Below are 21,349 nucleotides of genomic sequence, written 5' to 3'. Positions count from 1 at the left end.
GTGATGACACAACTTCTCAGGATGAACAAGATGTGAGTTCACAGGACCACTTAGGACAGGCCACCCTAGACTGTGGGGTACTCAGAACAGAGAGAAGGCGAGCAGGAATCGAGCCCAGAAAGCTCAGGATAGACAGGCAGTAAGTGCAAGGGGGTACCTAGGATACACAGAAAATTAGCTCAAGAGATAGACAGGATGCAAGCTCACACGGCTTCTCACAACTGATAGCACCCACTCGGACTGAAGGCTGAGCTCAGAGGATGGACAGGAGACAAGAAGAGTGCAATTCAGAACACACAGGGGATGAGCACAAAGGCCCGCTCAGAGCAGACAGGAAGTGTGCACGGAAGGAAAAAACACACAGGACGGATCAGGGTGTAGAGGAACTGAGCATGCAAGCTATTCAGAACAGAAACTGAGCACACAGGATGGCTCAAGATCAGAAATGGAACACACAGGGTCACTGAGGTAGGAAGCAAGCTCAAACCAAAGCCCAAGAAGCCAAGGAAATGATTCTGGCGACCACTCATGAGAAGCAACAGGTGAACTTTGGACCGGCCAGAAAAGTTAGTACAGAGGATAGCTTGGGAGGAACAGGAAGTGAGCACAAAAGACTGCTCAGAATAGGCTGAAGCAGCATGGCCATGAAATGAGCATTGTGTATTACTAAGTAACATACAGTATTGTTGAGCACAGGAGGGAATTAAGCACACAGGATTGATGGGAAACAGCACATAGGGTTGCTCAGGGTGGAGAGGAAGGAACCACAGAGGCTCATAAAGGACAGCAGTGACAGGGCTGACTAAGATGCACAGGAAGTGAATTTCTGGAGTCTTCCGGGTGATCAGGGACCGATTTACAGGACTCTTTCACACAGACAGAAAGAAATTGGTGCAAAGCTCAGTGAATATGGTGTACTGTGAAGGACAGACATGAAGCGGGAATACTGGAGAACCTCAGACGGACAGGAATTGAGTAACAATCAGGATAGTAGTCAGGCCTCTGGTGACGCAAGTCACTCCCCAGGACATACTTTACAACCTTCTTTCCTCAGAATAGAGGGGTTTCCTTAATAGATCCAAATGTTCACTGTAGAGGTAAAATGTGAACACATTAAAAATCAATACAACCCGTAACAGTGACACAACTAACACTAGCAAAAATATACAAGGGTAAATTATACGTTCTGCTCATAAGCACTTGTGTAGAATGAATCCAACTGTACTTCCGAACAAGAAATTGTTTCGTTTTTTTTTTTTTAAAAGCCTCATCGACGTAGTCACTGCAGGTATCTGTAAAGGACTGACTTCTTAGAGCAGGCTGGGGATTTCATGATAGGCTCATAGTCTGAAAAGGCCTTTAGTAGAATTGGTCGTCACACAATGCCACAAATTGGTTTCCACCTCTACCTAAGCTTACGTTTTGATGTCTGTTGAAAGAATCAGTTTTGGATGGTGGTTTATTCCGTTCATTCACTGCTCTCTCAGAGAAAATCAGTTTCTAATATTATTGAGTCCCTTCAGACAGCCTCAAGACTGAATTGTGAACTTCCAATTACAGAAGTAAATGCAGCCTCTTTATCTATTTCTATATCTGTCCCACGGTGTTCACTAGCGCGCACACGTGGATTCTGCGCCACCTCTGCTAGGAACTGTGGCTAGAACCCTGCAATATTCCAGGCTTTGGATGCAAGACAATATTGCATGAATAGAAGTTCTATTCAGCAGGAGGAACGGACCATCCATGTGGCCCATCGCACCACAAATCTAACCAGATGCACACAGAAAACCCCCGCTCAGCAACATCTCAGCTCTAACATTTCTATTCCCATATTTCCTGTTAGCCTCGGTGACATTTCCACTTTTTCTTTGCTTGTTCTGGCTGAAGTCGCTTTGTAATGCTAAAATGGTGGTTTGTTTGTTACCCTTTGAAAAATTAAACATTTAACAGATATCACATGTAAGGAGGGCACATATGGCGTGCTATTCCGATTTTGAATGCCAGCTGCAGTAGTATCGACTTGTGGTAGTTTTATCTGAAGCCCTGTGTAGTTTTGACCAGGCCATATTAGGAGTTCTGTGGCCAGTTTGAGGAAACAACTTGAGTGTGGTGTCCAATTCTGCAGGCCAAATCTAGAGTACCTGGCCTAATTGTAGAGGTCGCAATGGAGTATTGTACATAGCTCTGTAGGTCACATCCGATGCGTCAATGGGGTATTTGTAATATTCTATTTAAGGCCTGAAGGACATAGACGAAATAGTGCCCAGATGTTACTGATGGCCACACTTGGAGAACTGTGTTCTTTTTTTGACACTGCAGATAGACGTGGCCACGAACACTTGAGACATTTCTCTGTGTATTATGTCCAGGTCTCGGGGGCCCATCTGGAGTGCTCTCACCGGTCACCCGTGGAAGTTCATCCCACTAAGGACACATACAGGCTGAAGACAGTCCAGGGATGAGCATCCTGCGTGGTTAAACCACGAGTTTGCTTTGCTCATTTCTTGCACAGATATTCTACATCAGACACACACCCTATAGAAATCCTACCTGTGTACATAGTTGTTCTTATGTAGGTGCTGGAGGCCACAGGATATCTCACAGGCCATCCTTTGCAGGGTTAGAGGATCCAGCGCCATGGGGTCTGCCGCCCGGCAGCTCCGGAGGTAGCTCTTCAAGTCACCCTGTTCAGGACAAGAAGTAGGACGTAATCGGATACAAATACCACACGTGCTCAGCCTGATACCAAATAAACTACACACTGCAAACATTTTGAAGGTTATGTCCTGAACAAAGTGCTAGAGTAACAGCTTAAGATACATTTATGGCGGTTCTATAATGTTCTAGTTTTTAATCACAGGGCTCTCTCCAATTACCAGCTGATGGAAACTGATACCAGCCAGACAGGAGACTGCTGCTTAAACTATTCACCACAGCTAAGAACAGCTGGCATCGCACATGCATACCTTAACAAGTACCTGGTCAATCACTTCTGCACAGCTATTTCACACATCTTCGAATGCAAACCAGTCAAATGCACATGTACATGTATATGGACGATGAACAGAGAAGTTGGAGAATGTGTGTTGGCCATAGGAAAGCATCTAACATAAGAGTACCCAGAGTCACCATACAGGACATTTCACTGAAGGAAAGCCGCATCAGACTTCTAGGTTTCAGACAACCGTTTCTGAGAACTTTTATGCCAAACTGACTAAGGGGCACATGCATCAAGCATTTTTGTGTTCGCAATGGGCCGATTTGCAGAATCGGCCCGTTTGCGAAGGCAAAAAAGGCTTTTCAGATGCAGCAAACCCTATTTCGCGATTCGTTACTGAATCGCAAAATGGGTTTGCGATTCGCTATTAGGAAGGGGCGTGCTAAGGGACTCCCTTCCTAATACCGAATCGCATCAGTATGTAGGAATGTTTTGTGACCGAAATACGGTCGCAAAACATTCCGATTTTACCACCTACTCTAAGTAGGTGGTAAACCATTCGCAAATGGGTCTTTGTGAATGTTTGTTACAGCATTTTTTAAGAGCAGGAAGTGGTCCCACAGACCACTACTTTTCATTTTTGTTTTGGAAACGCATCCCATTTTCCTTTAAGGAATACGGGCTGCATTTTAAGAAAAATAATTGCTTTATTTAAATGCAATCACAGACATGATGGTCTGCTGACCCCAGCAGGTCACCATCCCTGTGATTTCTGTGATTCCTAGCGGGTCGCAAATTGAGACCTACCTTATTAATCATTAATATTCATAAGGTAGGTCATTTGCGATTCCCTATGAATCACAAAAAGTGTTCAACACACTTTCCTGTATGCTGTTTTGCGATTTCCTAATTGCGAATCGCAAAACGGTTTCTTCATGCATCTGGCCCTTAAATTTTTTAATGATGCATTTGAAATGTAATGTTTTCAAAATGCTTACATAGTAGCCAGCCCACATGTCCTATAAATGTCTTATATTGACTAAAGTTGAAAAAACAAAGACAATGGCACCCTAACTCTGGTGGAGTACGCAATGATCCCAAGTGGAAGTGCAGAAATGTGAACAGTAGAAATGCACAAAACGGGCTAAGATCCATTTTGCACTACTAGACGTTAGAGTAGTGTTATCTACATTCAGCCTACCTTTAACCGATACAGAAGACTGAAAATATCTCATTGAACTTCAAGACCAGCTTGTCATCTACCCCCTTTTTTTTAGAATATGCTTACTTGTGGGAAAAGCCCGCTCAAAAAACACTGCAAGACAAATCTCATTGACACGAAAGTCCAGGTAGGTGTTAGGAACAAATGAAAGTTGCATCTTGAGAGCCAGGTTCTCACACTTGAAACACAATATAAGTTTCAGAAGAACAACGAACTTAGAGAAGCTATCCACGTCTGAACATGAGTAACAAAAGTTCTACCTTTGAAGAACTTAAGTATGAGAAGAGAAATAGATTTGTCTGTAGAGGAAAGAATTTATCACCTGTGGGGACATGCAAAGAAGATCGCTAAAAAAATATGCCTGTTGGACTTGTCAAATAATGGAAACGACTTGATGAGCTGTAGAACCAAAGGTATAGGAGTTATATTTATGTGACAAGTGAATAGCACATTGAACTAAGTATCTAGTGGACAAAACAGCGTTGATGGAGCTTGCAAGAGGAGGAATTGTATTTTCAAGAGCCTAGTGGGAAAATCTTAATATAAGCCTAGATGAGTATCACACTCGCATGTACTTTCTGGACACTTACATGATCTGCAAAGATACATGTGGGCAAGGGCTACTTCCTAATAGACCAGGCTCTCAAGTTCCAAGATGGAAAAGTCGGATGAACCACTGTTGCCCCTTTCCAAGGCGGCTGTACAAACCGTGTATGCTATATTTCCTCAAACACCTCATACCTGCCGCTAACAAACTGTTATCTGACCTATCACCACCTCACTCCCATATAGATCACTCTGCACCCCTCAACGATATTATCATCACCCTTCTCATCTTCCCCAAACTCCAATTTCTAGTCCTCGATAACACCTCCTATCCTTGGTGGCAGTTTTTGAAGATATGTACATAATTTGTGATCCCTCTACATCCATGGAGTGCCAGGGCTTCAACATGGACATTAACACAAACAATAACAATTCCATTTCTTCCAATTTCCCTCTGATCATTAACTCACCAATACCCATTCCCAACAAACTCTCTCAAGTGGCAAGCACTCTATCACATTGACCATGCTCTAATGCACAGAGTGCCCATCCACCCGGTTTACAGTGAGCTTATATGACCCACTTCCCCATGCTAGGAACATGAATGCCAGGGTCAGGACACCCCACCCACCTCCAACCCTGGTCCATCCTCGTCATTCACATTCTAGAACATTTCAGATGGTGTAAATCATACACCTTAATTAGCCAACAGTGTTCAAGCAAGAAACCACTGGCCTCACCCTAAATAAAGTCAGTCATTTAATACCAAACCCCTTGACAACTCTTCATGCTGCCCCCTCAAATAAATTTGCTAACTCACACTCGATATCACCCCTATACCTGCCCTATGGGACTATTTGTCATTCACCTTGTCTTCTTCTTTCATGCTCATCGGTGATACTCTTAGTGCTCTCTTACCTCCCTCTAATCATGCACAGCAAACCTGACCTCCCCTAAATACCAATCAGTCTACTGAGTTTCATCACACATCCACAAATTCGTTTATTGCAATTCTACAGTAAGGAAACTCTTTCTGTACCTCCATCTGATCCATTTTCCCAGCAATTGATAAAACCCCTTAGCTACTAATCGATAACACATAATTAACCTAACTCTAGAACCAAATGATTTTCTGTGGTAAGTGCCTTCACTTTATAGCATAGCGGTTATCCTCACTCCTGGTGATCCATTGACTGCCTCTACCTGTTGCCCATCGCACTCCCTCTTGTACACTACCTGATAAGTATGAACTTTACCTCTCAATTCACAATCTAGTAGACCGACTGTAGTTAGGTTTTTCTGTCAACATACAACGCTCTCCCTTAGGTGTCACCATAGCATGCATGTCACATCCACCTGCCCTCTTTTTACACAGCATGTCAACCACGCACCTTTGCTCACTCAAGCTGAACTCTATGCAAACCAAAATCGTCTTATCACCATGCCCACTTCACTACATCTTTCCAGCTCTTGCCTCCTGAAATCCTCACTATTTGTTAAAAACGGTGGTGATTGCATGGACATTAAAATTAAACTAACATCCTTTGTCACCTTTACTGTGCTAGAGGCTTGCTTCAAACTCCTTTGCGTTCCAAGAATCTGGCAACAACTCTCCTTCTTGTACTCAGAACACTGACCAGTTACTTAGTCATAAATGAAGTAGACTATTGCAATAGAGGTGTGCTATGTTTACTTCACAGGTAGTACACTGGGATCCTTTACATCACAGTCTGTACGCTGGGAATCTTTACATAACAGGTAGGTTTTCTTAGATTTATATCAAGAGTCATTATGTTGCATGGGTTTATACTTCACAGATAAGAACAAGCATTTTCTGAAAATGTTATTGTTCTAAATCTTTCCCCTTGTGTGTTTAAACACACACTTATATATATATATATATACACACACACACACACACACACACACACACACAAATATATATTACCTACTGGCGGTTGCCAGTTGGTAGTTGTAGTTAGGACCTGGTTTCCATAGGAAAAGCATTTTTTGACTTGCCTATAACTTTGGCATTGTTTGACCAATCTTCATGAAACTTTTCCCTCAAAAAAAGTGTCAAAGTAGGTTCTGTGTGTCATGGAAAGTTTGGGGGTGATCCGTGCAGTGAGGACCGAGAAATAGGGATGTGAAATAAGGGTGCTTTTGTAATGCTAATTCTCATAGGAACACGTTGTCGAACCTACAGCCCTAACTGCTTGACGGAATTACACCAAATTTGACAGAAAAGTAGATGTTGTTACGTAGATTGTGCTTTTGTTATTTGGTGTAAATCCGATCAATGGTTTTTCAGAACTTAAAGTTGGAAATTATAGTGATTTATCAGGTCGCTAAGCCTTCGCGAAAAACGACGAGATCGTGCAGGGAAATGCACAGTTCTGAATAGCTGCCAACACTTCAACCAGGAATTGTTGGCAGCCATCTTGGGACTCAGCTTCACCGAGTCCCCCCTCCCCAAAAAAGTGAAAATAAAGTAAAGGGGGCAGGGTAGGAATACCCTGCCCCTCAAGCCATGGTGTTGGGTTCCCCATGGGACTCCGCCACCGCATAACAGTCAGCCTAACTATACTGTCTCTCTAACCTTTGTTTTTTTCCGGTGAATTTCTAAGGTTTTTTAAATTCAATTTCCTAACTATAAAGTCCATGTAACCTTCTTTTTTTTAGTGAAATATTATATATCTATATATATACATCTATATTTATCTACACACACACACTTGTATATATTTGAATTCGGTTACCCTTTAAGCATCTGTTTGTTGCATGAAGTGCTGTAGATTCACATGCTCTGCATACTCCTGCCATCTAGCGTTTGCAACTTGTTTTTCTTTGAAGTCTTTTGAGTCACAAGGTCTCAATGACTCCTCCTCTGTTCGCGAATGAGCAAGGGCACCAAATCAATTGTTAGACTGTTTTAATGGGTATGGAGTAGTGATTATGTGTGGAGAGGTATGGAGACTGACTGTGTGTGCAGAAAGAGGAATGTGAAGATATCTGTAGCAAACAATGGCTTCTAGGGAGGCAGATGGGCGCATGGGAATCTATGGCACTACATGCAGCAAATCGATACTTACAGGGTAAGTTACATATTAGATTGAACATATGTATGGCTGCAGATACATATGCTCTGCAGCAACTGTAAAGCAGTACACCCTTAAGCGGTGGCTAGCCAGTGGATGGCGCAGAGGTCTAAAACAGAGTCCTGAGGACAGTTAGACCAACTCTAGCTTGCTGCTTCTTTTTAAGAATGTCAACACAATAATGCTTTTTGAGTGTATGTATGGAGTGGGGCATCTGTAAGCTTTACAAATGCCCTGTATGAGTATGCTCCCATAAAAAGCTATAGTGGCACCCTGTTTGTGGGTGAAGTGTGGCAAAGGGAGGGGCGGCAGTTTTTTTTTTTTGCTTTATTAGAACAGGTTTGGATGCATTTAACAATCCACCTGGCAATCCCTGCCTTAGAAACGGGATGATCTTTATTAGGCTGTGGGATAAGGCTACAAAGAGTTGCGTTTTTGCTAAATGATTTGGTCCATCTATATAATACATGAAAGCACACTTGACATCAAGTGTGTGGAGTGCTCTTTTATCTAGTGATTCTGGTTATGGGAAAAAGACTGGGAGCTCGATTGTCTGGCTAAGGTGGAATGGGGAGACCACCTCAGGTAAGAATTCAGAATTGGTTCTGATAACCACTCTGTCATTGTCGACCAGGAAAGAAGGTTCCTGCAATGTGAGGGTCTGTATGGCTACCAGGAAAGCAAAATTCCAAGAAAGAAACTGCAGAAAAATGAACGCTGTGGCTCGAAAGGGAGCCCTATAAGTCTGGTGAGGACACCACTGAGATTTCACACTAGGGTTGGTTTGACATGTTGAAGGCCTTCCATGAAAGTCTTAATTATAGAGATTTTGAAAAGCAAGGAGTGTTCCCTGTTTTGCTGATATGCCGCACTAGCAGCTAGGTGTAGGTGAATGGATGTGTAGGCTATCCCCAACTTTTTTAAGTGTTGATAACTGGCGCTTGCTTCCTTGAAGGCAGAAGTCAATAAGTTATTGTAGGCCTGAATGTGTCATCCTTCAAACATACAACACGCGGTATCCCCCCCAGCCTGTCCAGTGTTTACAAGAAACCACTAGCTGTACTTTCTTTAGGATTAGATTTATAGACTTACATGGACGATACTCAGTTATTGTTCAAACTGAGTTCCAACATAGGTGAATCTCCTCGCCTTCAAAACTGTCTTACAGCTGTCCAGGCATGGACAAGTCAACACTGGCTCAAGTTTAACATAGATAAAACTTAGATTCTGATGGATGGAACATGGAGGGCACCTATCGCCTTGCCAGTTTCTGTGTCTTTTTTTTATTTTCTCTAGGATATTGTCAACCTGCGGTCCGAATAGGTGCTGCCCATCAAAAGTCAGATTGACAAGATGATGGCGCACCTTAGGCTTAAAGCCAGAAACATGAAGTCAGGAGTGCCACCAGAGGATCCCCCAAGGTGTTAATCCCTCTGACTGTCATGTTTGCTGAATCCAAGGCACACTTGACAGTATTACTGGAGATGGCATTCCCCATTTTAAATCATTCTTCCCCTCTTTTGTGGGGTATTGGTAGGGGAGATGTTGGAGAAGACCCTCCATCCCCTACCAGTGAGCTCTATCATACAGGAAGGGGTGGCCTACCAAATTTGTGATAAGCCGGTGTATGTCAGCACCCACCGCTGCTCTCTAACTGGCAGCATCGATCCGCTTGTTCTCCTTGTCAGGAGGTGAAGTGTTGCCCGGGCCCTGGTGGATGCCTTTTTCCTGGCAGTGGTGACAACCAGGGAATCCAGTGGGATGTGACCACAGATGTAAAGTGGGTAGGAGGATGGCGGTTTGTATTCTTTTTGAATCTGGGATGTTATCACTTGTGATTTGATGTGGCGTAACGAAAGTTTAAGGGCCCCCCTGCAATGTACACTGAGGGGCCCCCGCTCTGGATTTTAGTCGGAGCGTTCAAACCGGAGTACTGTGCTGAGGGGGCCACCCCGCACCACGGGGGATGTGGAAGCCTGTGTTACACCCCTGTGTTGGGGCCCTTTATGATCTCAGAGGCAGATTTTATCATCCACTTCAGCACAAGAAAGTATTGGAGAGAACGTTCTGTTTTGGAAAGCGTTTCAACCAGAAAACTGTCATCGTCTGGCCACACATTGGATAACACTTTTGTAGGCTGTGGCGTCATCTGGGGGAAGGTAGGGAGGGGGGCCCGACATTAATGTGGTCAATATCTGGACCCTCCTGAGGATCTGTGGCATGTAAGTAAACTGGGGCTTAATCCTCAGATGGAGAGTAGGGACTAGGGCTGCCTGTATCAGATTAGGACTCCGGTGACCCCTGGGGTGAGGTAATTGGTGGTGGAAGGAGGTGGTGATGGTGGTGGTGGAGGAGGAGGGAGGAGTGGAGATGGAAGAGAAGCAGGGGCAACAGTCTAGTCCGCAAGCCTGCTGCAGGGCAGAGGAGGCTCAGATAAGTCTACAGGTGGAACATCTTCGAAGGCAAGTCTGAATTTCTTAGGCATTGTGTATTCAGATGCAGAGTTCTTGCATGTGCATGAACACAGATATCCCACTGCCTCTCATCCAACTCCTAATAGTCTTTCGAGGATAGGCCTTTCCTCAGAGTCAGTTGTCAGCGATTTTGGAGTCGACTGTGGTTTTGGCCTCGAAGAGTCAGCGCGACAAGTTTTTCCAGATTCAAGGGTGGATGACTCTGGATGGATCTCTCCTCAGCTTTGCTTTAGTGTCGACTAGGGCCCAAGAGTGTTGGTGCTAGTGAAGGCGCCGGCAGCTTAGGCACATGGCTCGACATCCTGCCCCATGAGGGGCGATGCTCGTCTTCGACATGTAACCGTTTCTCGGTTTTAAAGGAGGCATATGTGTCAACTGTACTTATGCTTGTTGTGGTTATGAGGTGAAGCTCAGGGTTGATAGACATTGATGGAATGTCCTCGGGTCCACCTACCTCTTTTAGAAGTTCTACCTCCTCAGGCTCAGAGACATCAACCCAATGATCTCTGGACCGCTTTAGCAGGCAGGAAGGTCAGGGGACTCACCCATTTCTTCTCTGGAGCAGAGTGGGCCTGCCTCGCTAATGATGTCCAGTCTTTCCGAAGATGACATGCACATTTTGTTGTGGGCCCACTGTCTGCCAAGGTCACTGATGCAGGGTTTTCTTGCACCTGAATGGCAAGCAATAATCGCACTGGCTCTCCTTGTGCTCCGACATGATGCACAAGTTACAGACGGCGTGGAGACTGAACCAAAGATATTTGGAACGGCACTGTGGACAACTGAAGGGCATCCGTTCCATTACTTTACTTGCGTTGTCATTCTCTGAAGTCTATTTAGTAGGGACACAGCTCCAAAGGGCCTTGACGGCCTAGTGGCCCGGTCGCTCGATGACAAGGAACTCCAGGAGTGGAGCACATTTGCCTGATCAGGGGTGGGGTCTTTACCACTCCACAACAGATCAAAGAGTTCCACGCAACCATGCTCTGGCGCTTCAAAACCTTGCCGACTCACTCTGGTGCCCCCTTGAAGCCCAGGAGTTGAGAGACCCTCCATCTGGAGCACCGCCGGCAGGTTCGCCCTCAGCGCCAGTTGGATCCTCCAAGCCCAACACAATGCCTTTGGTTTTGGTCCAGAACTGTCCTACAGCACCCTGGCCCAGTGACCTTATGCTGGATGAGGAGAAACTCATTGTATTCTCCGACTCTAAGTCGTGGCCGATCTTGCTTCAACCAAACCGTGCCCGACAACAGTTGATGCGCCGCTTCCTCCACTTGATCTGCAGTCAACACACCTTATACTCATTTTTCAGAAAGGACTTGGACAATGCTTTTGATGCACGTGATGAGTTCACTCAACTCTATCAAGACGACAATTGGTAAGATGATTTACCTAAGGCTAGTTCCTCAAAACCTTCCCTGAAATAGGCCTTCTCTCACCCAGTGGTCCAGTCAACGAAGAATGTGCTTCCTAAGCCATAATAATACACAGGGTTTGCCCAAGTCCTTGTCATCCAGCTACCCACCTTGGAAGTGAAAACAAATGTGTTGACTGAAGTCCTTCAGCATGGGCAAACATCTTCTGAGCCCCTTCGGCCATTCAATGAGGTACTGATAGATACCTTGTTAAGAGCGTCGTCCAAGCCTTGCTCTGGCTGACAGTCAACAGACAAATAGCAAGATGCCATCCCCTTGCCCCGGGCAACCCTGTGTTCCTCTCTCAGCACCCTTACCCCAAAAGTTTAGTGGCACAGGCATCCATGAGCAGATCGAATCTCAGCACTTTTCGGACTACTCCAAACTGATGGAGACATTCGCTGTGCTCCCTTTTGCTCTCACCAGCGCCCCTTGCGTGATCACAAAAGTGATGGCGGCGGTGGCAGCACACCTTCAGAGGTCTTGGGTGCCAGACTTCTCCTACTTTGATAACTGGCGCTTGCTTCCTTGAAGGCAGAAGTCAATAAGTTATTGTAGGCCTGAATGTGTCATCCTTCAAACATACAACACGCGGTATCCCCCATAGTTTATCTCTTTCACCCCAGCCTGTCCAGTGTTTACATGAAACCACTAGCTGTACTTTCTTTAGGATTAGATTTATAGACTTACATGGACGATACTCAGTTGTTGTTCAAACTGAGTTCCAACATAGGTGAATCTCCTCGCCTTCAAAACTGTCTTACAGCTGTCCAGGCATGGACAAGTCAACACTGGCTCAAGTTTAACATAGATAAAACTTAAGGATTCTGATGGATACATCTGCCTGTGGATTCCTCATCTTATGAATATCCCCTGCGCCAGCATTCCGCAGAATTTTTTCCTAGCTCTCCACGCCGACGAGGACGTTGGCTCTGCTCGCGACTCCACATGACGTCACGGGAGCCATAAGAGACCCTTGTCGGCGTGATGACGTCAGTTCCCTTTTTTCCGCACCGTCGACGCGTAACGGTTTTCTAGCACTCTCCATATTTGTGGAGTTACTTTGTTGTTCCTTCTGCTTTAACTGTTGCTAGAAGTGATGTTGTCTTCAAGGAAGTCTGGTTTTAAGCCCTGTAGGGAATGTGGGGGGTCACATGTCCATCACTGACCCCCATGAAGATTGTTCATGGTGCTTGTCGTCCCATCATGAGGTGGAGGACTGTTCCTGTTGCAGGAAAATGAATCCTAAAGCACTTAAAGAACGGTAAGCGAAGTTATTTCTGGCCAAGGCGAAGAAAGAAGGTAGAGGGCGTAAGCATGATAAGTCGAAGTCGTTGACTTCGCATACGTCGAAGTAGAGAAAACACAAGAAAAAAAGAAGACATGGATATGGGCGCCGCTCGACGAAGGGTAAGGCTTCGAGGTCGCCTTCGCCTGCCCCTCGACGTCGCCGTAAGGACTTTGTATCTCCTTCGCCCTCTCCTTCTCCTCGTGTGACTCCGGAGAAGTCTCCTTCGCCTAGAGGCACTCCTGCGCAGTCTTCAGTACCGAGGGATTCACTAGCTTCTGACACCGAGCCGGTTCAGGATGTTCCATCTTCTTCTGTGCCTGAGATTGAACCGGTGGATTGGGCAGTGGATCCGATCGTTCCGACGTCGGACACTCCCAGTTTGGATACTGGCTCGAATCCATATCCATAATTCCCGGCTCCAGGGGCGGATCCGTTGCATTTTTTAAATGCTATGTACGGAGTTTTTCAAAGGGCGGCTTTCCCATCCGGAGCACCTTCTGGTCCCGTGGGTCCGCTGGCATTCAACTTGGGCGTGCCCCAACACTATGCCCAGGCACCCTTCATGCCGATGGCGCCGTTATGGCAATTTCTGGCGCCAAGAGACTCAACGCCGTTGATCGAATCCTCGGCGCCGCCTAGTGAGACCTCCTCTCGGCCTCGTGTGAATCTCGTGCCTCCTTCGGAACATCCCTCGACGCCGGCTCCGGAGCAGTCAGCACCGCATACAACGCCACCGACGCCGCGTCCGCGGATTAGTTCACGGAGAGAGGCTCAGAGGCTTTTAGAAGAGGAGCAGTATCGTAGAGAGGAAGTAGAGGAGGGCGAGTTGGAGGAGTCTCTAGATGAATTTGAGGGAATTCAGGAGGCGGTTGGTTTAGATACCTCTCCAGAGTGGGAACTCTCTTCTACAAGGGCTTCACCTCCTCAAGAGGTAGCTCCCTACCATTTGGTGATAAGGAAAGCTGTGGAGCTTTTGGATTTGCAGTTACCTACTGCCGAATATAAACCAAATTTGTTGACAGAGGTTTTGCATTAACCTTCCTCCATAGTTGAGCCTCTGTTACCCTTTAATGAAGCTTTGTTGGATCCTATCATCGAGGTTTGGCGTTAACCACTCTCTTCACCTGCTGTTTCTAAGGTTGTGGCTAGAAGGTATAGGACTGCACCAGGGGATCCAGATTTTCTCTCTTTTCATCCATCTCCAGAGAGTTTGGTAGTGCAGGCATCCTGCTCCGAGCAATCTTCAGGTGCTTTTCCACAGGCCCCAGCTGACAAGGACTCAAAGAAAATGGAACAATCAGCTAAAAAGGTTTTCTCCTCTTCTAGCATGGCACTGAAATCGACCAATGCCACTTGTCTGTTGGGCCGTTACATACATGCTTTGATGGACTCGGCAAAACAATTGGCCCCCAAGTTGCCTGATGAAGAGAGGGGAAACTTTATGGAGGTTCTGTCAGACGCTCAGGCTGCGGCTAGACAGGTTATTCAATCAGGCCTGGATACGGCTGACTCAGTAGCCAGAGTTATGGGCTCCTCCATAGCTACAAGAAGACAGGCTTGGGTTCGTTCTTCTGGATTTTCCCCTGATGTGCAGACCACTCTTGTTGATTTGCCCTTTGATGGGTCGAAGCTCTTTGGGGGAAAGCAGATTCGCCCTTACAAAGGTTTAAGGACAGCAGAACCACGGCGAAATCCTTGGGGTTGCAGACCCATTCGAGAGGTTTTGGCTACAAGAAATATCGAGGCTTTGGAACGTCTTCCTTTCGCAACTTCTGTCAACCTCAGCAGCAGCAGCAGCAGCAGCAAAATCCGCTCTATAAATCTTATACAGGAAGAGCCAAAGGGGTTCTGCCCGCAATCTCTCCTCCTCCTCCTCTTCTGCCTCCCCCGCTCCCTCTGGTACCGCAGGAAAGCAGTCCTAGATCCCCCATCCTGGATCATGTGGTTCCTGTAGGGGGTCAGCTGTCTCACTTTCTGCAAGGTTGGAAATCGGTCACAACAGACTTTTGGGTTTTAAACTTTGTAGAGAATGGGTCCCCCTTCCCTTTCGGGAATTTCCTCCTCCTAACCCTCCTTGCCAAGGTTTTTGTTCAGAGGACCATTTGCTTCTTCTGCAGAAGGAGGTTCTTGCATTACTACAAAAAGGTGCGATAGAGGTGGTTCCAGAGCAGGAAAGGGGTCAGGGATGCTACTCCCGGTATTTCCTGATTCCCAAAAAGGACGGCAGGTTACGTCCAATCGTGGACCTCCGGGTCTTGAATTTTTACCTGAAGCAGGAAAAATTCAAGATGCTGACCCTTGCTCAGGTTCTTCTGGCCCTGCATCAAGAGGACTGGATGGTGTCGATCGACTTGCAGGATGCGTATTTTCACATCCCCATTCTGAAGTCGCACAGGAAGTATCTCCGTTTTACGGTTGGGTCACAGCACTACCAGTTTGCGGTCCTCCCGTTTGATCTTACTACTGCACCTCGAGTCTTCACAAAGGTGATGGCAGTGGTGGCAGCTCATCTGAGAAGGTTGGGGATTCCTGTTTTCACCTATCTGGACGACTGGCTGCTCAAATCGGAGTCGCCAGAGATGGCGCTTCATCATCTGCGGGTAGCATCTTAACTGTTGTTCAACTTGGGTTTTTCAATCAATGTGCCCAAATCTCGCCTGATTCCCTCTCAGCGAAACCTGTTCATAGGGGCGATACTGGACACTACTGTGTGTTTAGCATTTCCTCCTCCACAAAGAATTCTCGACGTTCAGGAGATGACCCCTTTATTCCACAATGGAGTGGTTGTTCCAGTACTGAAGTTCCTTCGCCTGCTCGGTCTGTTCGCCTCCTGCATTCTGTTGGTCAACCATGCACGTTGGCACATGAGGGCGCTCCAGTGGTGTCTCTGCAGGCAGTGGTATCAGCACAACGGAGATCTCAGGGAGTCAGTCAGGATCTCCAGGGAAGCTGCGGCAGATCTGTCTTGGTGGAGCGTAGAGGGCAATCTGTCTCAGGGAAAGCCCTTTCATCTTCCTCCATCGGTGGCCACAGTGATAACGGATGCCTCTACACTAGGGTGGGGTGCTCATTTGGGGGATCTGGAGATCAAGGGTCTTTGGTCTCCAGAGGAACGATTGTCTCATATCAATCTTTTGGAATTGCGGGCGACACGTTTGGCGCTCAAGGCCTTTCTCCCTTCCCTTCACGGTCAGTCAGTTCAAGTATTGATGGACAACACTGCAGCGATGTGGTATGTCAACAAGCAGGGAGGAGTAGGGTCATACGTCTCTGCAGAGAGGCTTTGCGACTTTGGTCCTGGGCTCAGGACCATCAGATTTGCTTGATGGCAAATCATCTAGCTGGGGTGCTGAACGTGCATGCATACAGTCTCAGTCGGCGGTTCTCTGCCGACCACGAGTGGAGGCTTCCTCCGGAGGTAGTTCGACACATCTTCCGGACGTGGGGGACTCCTCGGATGTACCTGTTTGCCACTTTCGAGAACGCGCATTGCCAGTCATTCTGCAGTTTCCGATACAGAGCGCGTTGTGGGACGCGTTTCAGTTGAGTTGAAGCTCTCAACTCCTTTACGTGTTTCCTCCCACACCCTGATTCCTCGGGTTCTGAGGAAGATTCGCCAAGACTGGACCCAAGTCATATTGATCGCCCCGGATTGGCCAAGAAGGGTGTGGTACACAGATCTTCTTCACCTCTCATCGCACCCTCCGCTCCGTCTCCCTCTCAGGGCAGACCTTCTCTCGCAGTCGCAGGGGCAGGTTCTACACCCCCACCTCCAGAGCCTGAACCTTCGTGCCTGGAGATTGAATGGGGCAACCTGAGTTCCTTCTCTCTCCCGCCTGATGTCGTGGATGTTATTTTATCGGCCAGGCGACACTCCACCAAGTCCATTTATTCCTACAGATGGTCAAGATCCGTTAAATGGTGTGGAGAGAGATCCATTGACCCTTTAAAGGCCCACTTATCGAATGTTCTTCAGTTTGCTCTTTCCTTGGCTCAGCAGGGTTGTGCTGTGGCTACGGTTAAGGGCTATTTGTCGGCCTTATCGGCTTTTCTGTGTCTACCTGATCAGCCGTCTTTATTTAAGTCTCCTATTGTTTTGAGATTTATCAAAGGCCTTACCAATAGGATTCCACCTACTCCTTTTGTTATGCCCCAATGGGATCTTAATCTTGTTTAGACTTTTTTGATGGGTTCCCCTTTTGAACCCCTTCATAGCTGTCCTTTGATGCTTTTGTCTTTTAAAACAGTCTTTCTGGTAGCCATTACCTCAGCAAGGAGGGTGAGTGAGCTTCAAGCTCTTAGTTCAAAACCCCCGTTTTTGACCATACATGCTGATAGGATGGTCCTCAGGACCAAGGCTGCTTTTCTGCCTAAGGTAGTTATTCCTTTTCATCTGGGGCGGTCCATAACTCTCCCTGTGTTTTATCCTCCCCTCACCCTTCCAAGGAGGAGGAGAGACTTCACCGCCTGGACCCTAAAAGATCGGTGAGCTTTTATTTGCACAGGACAAAGGACTTACGTTTGGACGATCAGCTCTTTGTGGGCTACGTTGGATGCTCAAAATGCAAACCTGTGCACAAGCGCACACTATCCAGGTGGATCATCTTGTGCATCAAGATCTGCTACGCCCTTGCTGGTAAGGAACCACCTGAGGGTATTAGAGCTCATTCTACTAGGGCTAAGTCTTCCACCTCTGCTTTAGCCAGAGGGGTTCCTGTGTTGGACATTTGTAAGGCAGCGACCTGGGCCTCCCTCCACACTTTCACAAAGCATTATTGCTTGGATTCCGAAGTGACCAGGGAGGGACATTTTGCGTGCTCTGTCTTGCAGGATTTTTTGGTATAAGAAAGGTGGACACCCTCCTCCACCTGTTAGGTGGGCATCAACAGGGTGGAGTTAATATTCCTGAAGGAGTCTATGCTGGTGCAGGGTGGTAACATTCACAATAATTAAAAAATTGGAATGTGGAGCACTCCATTGCAGACACTAGTGTGCTCCGTGCTTCTACGGGCCGGTAAAAGCCAGCAGAGCAACATTCCAATGTTGTTTGGACAAAGGCCTCTCGGAGCCTAAGGGGAGTTCAATCCCCTCGGGTTCCGAGAGACCTTTGTTTAATTTGTTAGAACATTCTGCCCTCTAGTGGCAGAATGTTCTAATAGCCTTATAGCCCTTCGTAGCTGGGCTATACGAGCTATTAAAATCTTGCTCTCTTGTTAAAGGCCTTTGCCTTCAGCTCGGGCCTTTAACGCTGGAACGGGCCTTTAATAGCCGGTATAGCCCGCTACAGTGGGCTACAAGGCTATATTCTACCCTCATGGGGTGGAATGTTCCAATAGCTTTATAGGCTGCTGGGCTATACCGGCCATTTAAGGTCTACTCTCTGGTTAAAGGCCCGAGGCGAAGGCTGCAGCAGGCCTTTAATGGCCAGTACAGCCCACACCGTCGGGCTGTAAAGCTGTAGTAAAACATAAAGTACACGCTCTGACCTCACATGCAATTACACACAAAGTCTACCTGTTTCTGACCAGAAAGTCTGAGAGACAATACACCTGTTGCAATAAATAATAAAGACTGAGATGAGGAAGCAGTGGTGACGACGTGATAGGTTACTTGCTTCTGTCATACGATATCAGTCAATCCCAGTAACGCGCTCAATTGCAGTACTCACCAGCGGACAGAACTCCATCACCAGCAGGTAGGGCGTCACTTCGGCACACTGTGCTAGGCACTGCAACAGGTTGGGGTGCTGGAGAGCCCTGCAGAGAGAATGCACTGTCAGAATTTGAAGCTTTAAATTAAAGATCAGTACATATAGAACTACCTTCTGGTGTAACACAATAGGTGCTATTAACACTCAATTCAATGGAAGTGATTTTAGAAACTTTGGATGGAGGAAAGGTTGAGATGGCCCAGCAGGATATGTAGGTTATATAGGAGTATCTGCAGTATATTGCAACACACCAGGTACAAAACAAACACAGGCACACACACACACACACACACTGTAAGGTTATGTGACAGTGAACATTGGACTGCTTTTGTGAGAGGCCGAATTCACAAACACAAAGGAGTAGAGGGATGAGGCACTGTTTATTGTGTCATGACGAACTACCACAGGTGATGAGGAACGGTGTTGTTTATTTTAAGAGGCTTAGAAAATAACAACTTTGACGTCGCAAGGCACGTTTTATTGCATCTACCTTAAGCATAGCAGTGAGGAGTCCAGCAATGTTATTATGCAAGGCCGTGCTCACAAACCCCTGTGAAGGGGTAGAACAGTGTTTACAGTGCCAGTACAAAATGGGCACATCCACACATACAAACGCACCCTCTGCCTCACCCTGCCTACCCCTCTTGGGAGGAACAGCATTGTTGTTTAATATACAAAGCTGAGATGAAATATACTTTTGAGGGAGAAGGTCTTGTGATTGCCCCAGACTGGCCTCATTTATGCTTGTGAGGGTCCCTTTATACGGTACTGTGCCATTTAGACAAGTTTCAGCTGATCTATGTCTTTTAACATTTATAGAAGACATGTATTGTATTTTATAATTTGTTTTTAAAAAAGAAAAGTACTTCTATGCTGGATCTCTGTGGTCTTTAAAAATGATATTTTCTCTTTTTTGACTCTGCTGGTATTGTAATGGACCGATAAATTAGCATTTTAAAGTCTTATGTTGTATTATCTGTGTTTGTAAGTGCGTTGTTTTGTGTAGTACTTTTTTGACCAATAGTGATCGAAATAAAGTTTTTACTGACTGACTGGCTGGCTTATGAGGGGTAAGATATATTGTGCCAGTACAGCCACACAGCTACACTGTTAGGTGATCCAACGTTGCATTGTTTATTGTGCCAAGGAAGACTGAAAAGGTACATAAATATCAAACATAGAGTAGGACAAGGTGTATTGTGCAAGACTGGGTTCACATATACATTTCAGATCTAGGACACTGCTTGTCGTGGAGGATTGTGCGCAGGCCTGGGCGATGCTTACCTGTACGGCTGCATCTCCTCCAGGAACTGCATCTGGTCCTGGACACTGGCGCTGACCTTCAGCTCCTTCACCACCACCTGTGTGCTGCTGAGGCCAGAGTTCACCTCGCCGAGGAGCACCTAGAAAACAGCAGGCACCTGTGGGCGCACTCCCACAATGCAGAGCGTCCTGGCGCCCTCTGCAGCTCTCACTCACATCATCTTTCAACCCGCCACTTAAGCGATTGAATACAAACATGAACTCAAATAACAGCACGTGGACTACTCAGCACAACTTGGAGCTGTCAATCATTCAATTCCAAGCGTTTGAATGGGCAAGCACACTACTTACCTTTACAGAGAAAGGAATGTTTCCTTTCGAACTTCTGGACACATTAAGATCAACTGTGCACACTCACTTTAAGGGAAGCTTGAGGCAACGACCCCAGTGGATTATGACACTTGGCACATCTGACTCGTGGTTAACCTGCCTCGCTGGCATCTGCGCTGGGCACCATACACAAGGGTGTGAAAGAATTACACTACTGGAGGGCAAGTTAACATGAAACCACAATGGTCACATATAGATTCTGAGCACTGGTTGTTTGTAAAGCATCTTTTTTTCTCCACTCAAAGGAATAGCTGCAAAAGGCTGTCCTCGCCCACTGTTATTGTTCCTGCTCCCATCAACCCAACTCCCCAGCTAAGTCCCAAGATGATATAAATAGCATCCCGTCAGACTCACAGTGCCAACCTCTTTTTTCCAGAATTGCAGAAGGCATTTATACTAGAATTTAGCACTTATAAATGTAGTAAAGTAATCAAAATATTCATCAGCTACTTCAGAATTTGAGGCTTTCCTGACAACCGTTGCCTGGAATGAGGTGGCACAAAGATGAGCAAACATGGAGAGGGGGGAGTCAGAAAAAGAGAGTGGTAACTGGGTAGAGATCGGCACTCATCCAAGATGACAGGATATATACTATTCTGAATGAAACACTGGAAATCCTTGAAGCTGCACCAGCTATCAGTGAAACCCTCTGAGTTATTAAACAGGGGGAATTGTCTGCTTCTGCCATTTACAGATTGTGAAAAAATGTATTTTGAGGATATCTCTCAATATCTCTAAAGACTGTCTGGCATTTGGACCTTGGGGAATAGATGCTTTTTGGTATAAAAGTCTGAGCTTAAATTTCAGCACTTCCGTTGACTTGGGAGTAAACTTCACACAGAACAAAATTCTTCCCAGAAAACATTGGACTGTGTGAAATGTACAACTGGGGTTTGTCTGACAGCAACACGAGCTGGGCTTGAAATCACCCCTACAGTGGTCGGATACATTGGTTTTATGAGTGCAACGGGGGTAGTTCACATTTGTAGAGTCTTCGAGAGA

General features: G+C 46.3%; 1 protein-coding gene across 6 annotated transcripts in view; it reads right to left on the bottom strand.

The window, feature by feature from the left end:
* The window catches only part of AATK (apoptosis associated tyrosine kinase), a 391,342-nt gene that overhangs the window by 52,674 nt on the left and 317,319 nt on the right, over positions 1-21,349 (bottom strand). For all 6 annotated transcript variants that reach the window (XM_085617405.1, XM_085617404.1, XM_085617407.1 and 3 more), the window contains 3 exons: positions 19,979-20,097; positions 18,653-18,740; positions 2,551-2,684 (listed from right to left, as the gene is read on the bottom strand). In XM_085617405.1, the coding sequence (XP_085473531.1) occupies positions 2,551-2,684; positions 18,653-18,740; positions 19,979-20,097 (341 nt within the window). The remainder of the gene's footprint in view (positions 1-2,550; positions 2,685-18,652; positions 18,741-19,978; positions 20,098-21,349) is intronic.

This window comes from Triturus cristatus, chromosome 7 (assembly GCF_964204655.1).
Source record: "Triturus cristatus chromosome 7, aTriCri1.1, whole genome shotgun sequence".
NCBI lineage: Eukaryota > Metazoa > Chordata > Amphibia > Caudata > Salamandridae > Triturus > Triturus cristatus.
This window is presented reverse-complemented; position numbering and strand designations above follow the sequence as displayed.